Genomic DNA, 9,429 nt, shown 5'->3' with positions numbered 1-9,429 from the left:
AAATCCAATGTCTGTAGTTACCAACCTCTTGGATACTTCAACCTGAAATTGACAAATAATTTGGATATATTATTAAGAATAAACAACTGTAAGAAAACATGTACATATCTCCTTCTTAAACAACGTGTATGAAAAATTACAGTTTTGTTATTTAGGATAAAAAATCAATTTGACCTAATATCATGTTTGATAAATCCGGACATCCCTGTCAATAAAGTAAATAAATACGATTGAAAATTTAATTTCATCTTTTGTTATCTTTTAAAATTTTACTGGCACAAAAAAACTATTGATGGGTTAGTTAAATGCTACGATCCCATTATTTTTAGTAAACAGAAATTAGTGCGCACAGATAACATGTTGATAAGGCGGATATGAAAGTGTTACAAATTTTTAGGATTATAGACAATTTTTATTGAGTTATTTTAAAAAAAAAAATGTGTTTATTAATCTTAAATAAAATTTATTTAATTGATTTAGAAAATAAATCTAAGAATTTTACCTACAACGGCTAAAAACAAAAAAATAATTGGTCAAATTAAAGTGACGCAAATTTTATTTTGTTCTTATTTCAAGATATTGTTTCTAATGTATAACATACTTACATGAACTTAAAATATAGTATTGTGCTGTTTACCGAACTACAAATATCTGCAAAAAATATACAAATGTAAATATATTGTAGCCAACAACTTTTTGACCCAGAAAAACATGTTTTTTCGTATTTCTAGATATTGTATTTTAAGTATAACATATTTACACAGACTTACAAAATATGTTATTGTGCTATTAACCAAACTACGGATATCTGCGAAATATGTACATTTAATGTAAATAGTTTGAAGCGACCAACTTTTTGACCCAGAAAAAAATGTTTGTTTTTGGCTAAAGTAAGAATATAAATTACACAGAATATGATATTTTTTATTCATTCTTTGAGCCGTTCAATTTTCAGTTTGTAATAATCGCTTATAAAGATGGATTCCAAAAAAATCATTACAATGACCATCGTCTCACTTATTATCTTAATAGCAATTACAGGTAACATATATTTTAGTGTTTTGCCAATTTATTATATTATAATGTTACAAAATAATGATATACAAATTGTTTAATCATTGTAATATGCTATGTAATAATTATTTAAATAATTTGTATGATTAAAATGCGTCAATGTATTAAATGTATTACAGCCGTTAATGGAAGTTCCAACCAAGAGGGTAATTCATACATTTAGTTTTAACCTATTCAAGATAACAATGAAGTTTCCTAAATTTTTTTAAAGCCAGTGTATATCTTCGAAACAAAACTACTTTTATGAGGCGTCAAACGAATTTCATTTTAACCTTTTATTCATAATTTTAAAAAATAATAATAGTAATTTTTTAAACGATTTTTGAGAAAATTAATAAACTGTGGAGACAACTGTGTTGTACTGAAAATGCACTGTCTACATGTTGTACACTGTATTAAGTTAATTATGGAAAATTCTACTAAATGTCCGTTTAGTGTAAATCTTTGATAAAATGCGTCAATATATTAAATTTATTACAGCCGTTCCAGGAAGTTCCAACCAAGAGGGTAATTCATACATTTAGTTTTAACCTATTCAAGATAACAATGAAGCTTCCTAAATTTTTGTAAGGCCAGTGTACATCTTTGGAACAATCCACTTTTATGAAGCGTCAAACGAATTTCATTTTAACCTTTTATTCATAATTTTAAAAAATAATAATAGTAATTTTTTAAACGATTTTTGAGAAAATTAATAAACTGTGGAGACAACTGTGTTGTACTGAAAATGCACTGTCTAAATGCTGTACATTGTATTAAGTTAACTATGGAAAATTCTACTAAATGTACCGTTTAGTGTGATATGAAAAAAACATGTTTCGTTTTCGATTAAAGGTTTGGTTTATACCAGAAAATGCAAATCTTGTAGTTTGTTTTTAAACATATTGTAATCTACTTCTTTTGCTTTTATTGTGTATAAATACAATTTTTTTGTATGCAGAACTCGAAAAAGAAGAACAAAAACGTATTAGCGACGCTGTCAGTATGTATACTGTAACTATTATAGCTTACTTAATTATAGAAAACTCTTGTCTTGTCGAAACATTAAAAAAAATAAATCTCATCAATTTAAACAATTATAAGTAGTAAAGTACCAGTAATTTCATTTAGTTGGCTAATTACTTATTGTTAATTTTTATTAAATAATTAATATCATTTGTGTTTGATTGGCTACTTGAATGTTAAAATGAGCGTTTTCATCATCAACTCACAGATAAACTTGTATTATTTTTTTAACAATGCGTTAATGGTGATAATTTAATTAAGGCTGATGAGGTATGATTATATTATTAATTTATTTATTTCATTTTATTATGTACGAAAACCATTTATTTTATGAAACTGACTGAAACGTGTATTATTTTTTTATTAATAACACTTACTAAATTTAGGAGATAGTACTGGTTACAAATACAAGGAACTCTTTGGAAAAGTATGGGGTATGGAAAATCGTCAACCTCAAGGTATTTATGCTTTTGAAGTTTTTTTGTGCGAATATCTATTTATTTTTTATATAATTGCATAATTTGGATTTTTGGAGTGTTTGAAACTCTGAAATATAAATGTCCATAATTAATATAATCCGTTTGTTGTCCTAGAGCCGCTATTAAATGATGATTCTTACATTATGATTTTTAACTATGATTGGTTTATGTTAGGTTGTGTATTGAGTTTTGTAAAGCATGAACATACATAATAAAAAAAAATATATAATGTATATTTGATACGTTAGTTTTTTTTCTAAACATTATTGCTGTTAGATAATAATCTATGAAACATTACGTTTTAGCAGTAAGTAAAATATTTTATTGTGGGACAACATTAGAGACGGAAAAAAATATTTTTTCGCAGTCTATTGCACAACAGATCTTGTCAAGAATTCAAAGAATAAAATAATCTTAAAGCAAAAAGCTTACAAAAATGTTTATTTTTTGTGCATAGTAATTTATTTTACAACAAATACGCAATTATAAAATATTAAAAAACAAATATCTTTTGTGTGTTTTTTTAATTTATCAATTTAACTTGTTTATATTATAGGTGTTTTACCGCCAATAATGCGTATGTATATATGTATATTTAGTAAATGTTACGGATTAGGTATTATAAGTATTAGTTGTTATCTAAAATTGGGGGGTACCTATGAGTGGTAAATATGTTTTAAAATCTAATAACTATACAATGATTTTTTTTTTTGTATTTCTTAACCTGTAAATGATGTAATAAGGATTTATTGTTAGGCTTACAACTTTGTTTGTACAGGATAGCCCACAAAGATTTGACGAATGAAATAACTTTTGTTCTAGTGAATATTTTTGAGACTTTTTTTTAAAAATAATTTATACTCATTTGCGCTATGAGCACCGTAGTTTTTATTGCACTTAAATGTTTTACTTTTTTTAATAGTTTTTTTATTTTTCTTATTACATATTTTTATTTTTTTCAAGATAGCCATTTTGTTCAAAATAATTTTTAAAAAAGAATTGGTGAACAAAATGTGTATTTTATTCATCCGTTCAAAAGTTATATTCATTTGAAAGTGAGTATGACTGACGTGAGGTGGAGAGCGGTAGAGTAAACCGCGTAGATTTATTTTTATCAGCGCGCGTTACCTACCGCACTCCGCCTCCCGGCACCAGTCATCCTCACTTTCAAATGAATATAACTTTTGAACGGATGAATAAAAATACACATTTTTTTTTAAATATTATTTTAAAATATATGGCTATTAAAAAAAAAAATATGTTTAAAAAAAAAAAAAGTAAAACAGGTAAGTGCAATAAAAACTACGGTGCTTATAGCGCAAGTGAGTAAAAATTATTTTTTAAAAAAAAATCTCAAAAATATTCATTAGAACAAAAGTTACTTCATTTGTCAAATCTTTGTGGGCTACCCTGTATAATTAAATGTTAACCAAACATTTTATGTCTATAGCAAAGGCAAAATCACCTAATTTCATACATATAAAACTTTCTATAAAAGTACTATGGTTAGAAGATTATACCATTATCCAAGCAACAATGGATTCAGTTAAATAATTCAATTAAATTAAGGCCAAACCATCGTTATTTTAATTAATAGATAGAATAGAAAAAAATCTATAATTTTACCTTTCAAATGTAAACTAATTAATTCCTTTAATTTTAATTTTTTTGAGTTATTAAATAAACACATTTTTTTCAGATTGCAAGCATTGTAAAGGTAATCAAACATTTTTTGAAATTAAAATGTTGCTTTTATTTTTAATAAAAGTATGTGAATAAAATATAACTTACTAACTATACAAAGTTAAACGAGATTTTCCATTGAACATGTAGAATAGTCGGAGATGTGTTGTGATAATATTTCCATTCCGATCGGTTAATTATTAAATACAATTCATATAATATAATTTTTGTATAAATATATATATATATATATTTATGTTCGTGATGCATTTACTGCATTGGTTTAATTTTTTTTTTAGTTATACTTCTTTACAATAATAGTTACCTAATATTTATGTTTTGTACTTTACCTAATATTTATATATTATAGTTTTTCATATTTTAGCTGAAAACTATAAAAACCACCAAAGTAAGAACTAATATATTTCATTTATATACTCTACATTAATATATTATATACGTCGTACTGAATTATTTTACTTAAAATTTGAAACGACCATATACTTAAATTAAAAAAACATCTCAGTAATCTATAGTTGTGTTTATGATATTTTTAATCGATATTGACTAATATACTCGTAATACTATTTTTGATAAAAAAAAAATGTTTTAATGATAAATTTCCAAAAAATCGTATTTAAAAAAAGACAACGTACATAAATCCGAAATCTTTAGAAGCAATCCTAATTTACCCAAAATATATTTCAGTTATTAAATCCATGTGCAATATTATACTTAAGTATACTAATTTTTTGATGTTTTATAACTCAGTTAGTAATTGAATAAACATTTTTTGTTTCAGAATGCAAGAATTGTAGTAAGCTTTTTTATAATATTGTACTACGCTTATATTAAATGCAAATTTGGCAAAGTCTCATTATAGTTAAGTTTTTATTCTGGTGGCTGGTGTTAACTATTTAAAATGATTAATCATTAATATAAAGACAGATTTATCTTAAATATATTGTCCGAGCTTCGTCACCGAAGTTATTTGGAGACATGTAAATTATATTTACACTATTTGCACGCCTTGCGGTTACTCCCATTTGGATTTCTAAAGTTGATTGAAGATGGAACATGCAAGTGTTTCGAAACGTTGGCAAACCAGCCAAGCTATCTAAATGGGAGTAACCGCAAGGCGTATAAATAGTGTAAATAAAATACCCCATTCAAGTTTTGATAATGTAAATTATAATTAAAAATATTTTGGGTGTACGTTAATAAAATTAAATGGTAAATAGAGTTGCTAAAACCATTGACAGTATGATAATGTGATATTTTATTTACAGAGAAATCGCTTCATAATATGTAAGTACTAAGTATACTTTTATTAATTTTTTTTTGTGGTTTGAATAAACAATTATTTATTATACATTTGTTTTTTATGTGTTATTATTTAATATTTTTTAAATACAGAATGCCGGACCCATAGAAAAGAGATTAAATTATTAATTATTATACATTTGGTTTTTGTGTGTTAATGTACGTTATAGTATTTTTAACTATTGTATTCATATCTAACGCATTGATTTGTTTTGTTCAAACATTAATAAAAGTAATAAAATGTAAACGATTTAAGTTGAATTCATTTGTATTTTCGTTCAACGTTCTTAATAATTTCATTATTTACACATTATAATCAAATATTTTTATAACTTTAAAAATGTATTGTGCTTTGATTTATTAAATTCCTTTTAGTAGATATCATGAACATTTACATAGTGTCTCTGTACATAATACTTTATGATATACCATTAAATCAGCATTAGGTTTTAGATTTTATTCTTAAAGTAGAGCGCAGCTCGTTTACGTGTAAATGTACTTTTATATTAATTATTCTGTCAGAAAGTCAGGCAGAAAGTCCTATAGAAACATGAAAACAGTATGCACGATACAACAATAACAAAATGCACTGAGTATATTATGTACTGTAGGACTTAGATACACAAGTAATGCGAATAAAAACGAATTAATATCAATAATGATATATTTGCGTAGTCGAAGTGAGTGAACAAACATAGTAAAACATAGGCCAATCTTTTTTTCTTTTCAATGTTTTATTATCACTATTGGGAGCCACTTAAACGTGTTATAATATCAATACATTTTAAGTTGATCCGACCATTTTCTTAAAACTACGGCAGAATTAAGTTGAAAATTGAAATATCATGTAGTTTTGTGTTGTATTTTTTATGATTGTTAGGGTGGATGAGTAAACTTTTTCAAATTTTAAACCCAAAATCGTACAGCCGTAATAATCGTATCGAAAAAATGTGAATTATTAGAGTCTGATATTTACAGTTTTTCTTATATTTATTGACAAATATTATTTTGGCATCATACGATAGACGGTTCTTTATAGTCAACATGTTGACTACATAGGTAAAGACTATGATGTGAGAACCATCTCAAACACACCAATTGCTTACAATCGCCTTATGTTAAATATTCTTTATGTATAGTACTATTATTATATCCTAAAAAAACCAGTACAGTAAAAAACAGTACAGACTAAACCAGTGTAACGGACCTACTTGTCTAGCTGGCTAGACTAGGCAAAGTGGCCGTCGATAAAGCTAAAATAGACGGATCCCCACGGGAAAACGGTTGGCTAGGCCGTTGTCTGGCTCCAAGGAAATATGTGTTTTTTTTTTTTTTTTGCTAGATGTATTCCGAGTAATCACACAGTGAGAAATGTGAATTACAATTTATATTTATATTTTTAAAGACGCTACCTAACAGAAGTAAATAATTTATATATTCGCGCATAATATAATTATATGTATGATTCCCCCCAAAAAAAACAAAAAATTATACTTTTACAATAGAAAAATAGAAATTTATTTTTCCTTTTCCTTATACTGCCTCTTGGAATTCCCATCAAGGGACAGAGGAAAACAGAGGAATTAAAGTTTAGACATAATTTGGGTTCCTAGGTTATAGTCTAAGTCCCCTATGTTATATTGCTGGTTAGAGATAAATGGTCTGCTAGTATAATTGGGTCTCAGTCTATTGTTAATACCCTTTCTAGATTGATCGTTAAAAGCATTAAAAGTAGACTTATTACAGTTATATTTAAACTTCCTATTTCTAGTTCCATTATAATAATTTTGGGTTGACCTATTTTTCCCATTGATTACAGTCCTAGAATGATTATTATTTAACCCACGGGGGTGTCTATAATATTTATAATAATTAAAGTTACCCAACTTAATATTCTTATTAGCGCTATGATTACTATGCACACAATTCTTAAAATTCCTTTTACCATTATTAATCCTAGTATTCTGGCTAATCCTACTATTTTTATTATTCACATTCTTATTAGCCATATAATAACAATTGTTGTTATTATCTTCAACCCTATTTATATTAATTCCATTATTATCATTTTTAAAAAAATCGATGTGTATTTCCTTATTATTCACGTTAAGTTGTATTTTTGACTTAACAAAGTTAACTACGCCCTTATATTTAATTAGAAAATCAACTCCAAGAAGACTATTACAATTCAAATTTCGTACGACCGCGCATTGTATTTTTACAGGAATATTATTAAAATATACTTTAATAGTTGACCTGCCAACTAAATCTAATTTTGAACCATTGGCTGTATATAATTTTGTCTTCCCGTAAGAACTAATTACATGATTTTTGGGAAGCATATTTTCGTTAATAACGCTAGTGGTCGCGCCTGAGTCAACAGTAAAATGATGTGATACATTATCTAAAACACCTATGATTACTGGATTATTCCCTTTATAATCTGCATTATTAATTACACAGCTACCTATGTTTTCTACTCGGAGTGGAGTATTATAATTTTTACTCTCTTGTCTATCATTATTCCTAAAACGCGCGTTGTAATCGTTTTCACTATGGTTATCAAAATCGTCTTCCTCACTTCTACCATAATCAGAATTACTCCTAGGTCTATTTCGTCCATATCTGCTATCGGATGCGGCGTCGTCATTATGATAACTTCTATTCCTATAATCATTATTATCATCGCGCTTGTTAAAATGTTTACCTTCACCGTTACCATTAAATTTACTGCCATTATTTCTATAATTATTAAAATTTCTTCTCAAATTACCATTACTTTTAAACGGTCTATTATTCATGTTAGCTTTAAGTTCCTCAAGCTCTTCTCTCAATAGTCTTACCTCATCACTAATATCGTTATCTTTGCTAACTTTAAGTACCCCAATCTCTCTTTTCAAAAACTCGATCTCCTTTGCAGGGTTCTTACGAATCGCCTTAGCAACTTCATACGCCTTTACATTTTTCGTTATTTTCTCTACTGACGAATTATCTAATGTATATTTTTTCCAATAAACATCCTCTGGTAATCCTTTCAATACTAATTTCGTAATCTCCTCTTCACTCATTGTATCGTTCACTCGACTGCATTCGGTAACTACATTCAGAATATACTCCTGTAAACTTTCTTCCTCCTGTTTTTCTCTCTTATTCAAATTTTCTCTCAAATGTATACGTTGCTCCTCTGAATTATAATACTCTAAAAATTCCTTTTTCAAATCTGCCCATTTTAAATCTGCGCTTTTAGATTCTATTCTTTTATACAACTTTTTCGCTTGTTCTCTTAAATATAGCGGAAACCTTATTAGCCTTTGCGCCTCACTCCAGTCGTTCGCAGCCGATATCCTATCGTAAGTTTCTAGATAATCTTTAATATCTTCGGTCAATTGACCGGAAAAGCATTGCGGAGTGATATTCATAATTAATTTTTAATTGAATAAAAAAAATAACGTATTTTAAGTTGAATAAAATATACTTTAAAATTCCAGAGCAATTTGTACCGTAAAATAAAACACCTTAACACAAACCGAGAGTGAATTAAATAATCAGTGCAGTTTTATGGGGTCGTGGCCGTAGCTTATTCCCTTGCAAAATGGGTTCTCCCCCAGGGTAAAAAATAAAACTAACGGCAATCGGCGCCTCCACCAAGTCGTAACGGACCTACTTGTCTAGCTGGCTAGACTAGGCAAAGTGGCCGTCGATAAAGCTAAAATAGACGGATCCCCACGGGAAAACGGTTGGCTAGGCCGTTGTCTACGTCTAATTGGCCTTAAAGTCTCCCTTATTAACTTAATATATCGCCCGAGGAGCGGGCGGTCACACTGTTAAATAATCTAACTCTCAGCTGCAGGCTACAAGATGTTTT

The 9,429-nt window shown here is 27.6% G+C and overlaps 1 protein-coding gene across 2 annotated transcripts; it reads left to right on the top strand.

The window, feature by feature from the left end:
• Positions 1-939: 939 nt before the first annotated feature.
• On the top strand, positions 940-5,763 carry LOC126839592 (uncharacterized). Of its 2 annotated transcripts, XM_050574985.1 has the most exons (11): positions 940-1,041; positions 1,194-1,220; positions 1,555-1,581; positions 2,015-2,056; positions 2,466-2,537; positions 3,115-3,135; positions 4,258-4,275; positions 4,627-4,650; positions 5,044-5,058; positions 5,531-5,549; positions 5,658-5,763. In XM_050574985.1, exons 1-11 carry the CDS (start codon positions 978-980, stop codon positions 5,671-5,673), a joined length of 345 nt encoding a protein of 114 aa, XP_050430942.1. In that variant the 5' UTR covers positions 940-977; the 3' UTR covers positions 5,674-5,763. The 2 variants fall into 2 exon arrangements, with proteins under 2 accessions (XP_050430942.1, XP_050430943.1); XM_050574986.1 differs by lacking the exon at positions 1,555-1,581.
• Positions 5,764-9,429: the final 3,666 nt, after the last annotated feature.

This window comes from Adelges cooleyi, unplaced genomic scaffold, assembly GCF_023614345.1.
Source record: "Adelges cooleyi isolate 19-005CV unplaced genomic scaffold, UGA_ACOO_1.1 ACOO_flye_CR_arks_rails_tigmint_CR_PRNA_306, whole genome shotgun sequence".
NCBI lineage: Eukaryota > Metazoa > Arthropoda > Insecta > Hemiptera > Adelgidae > Adelges > Adelges cooleyi.
The sequence above is the reverse complement of the archived record's forward strand: the minus strand, read 5'-3'. Positions and strand labels throughout refer to the sequence as shown.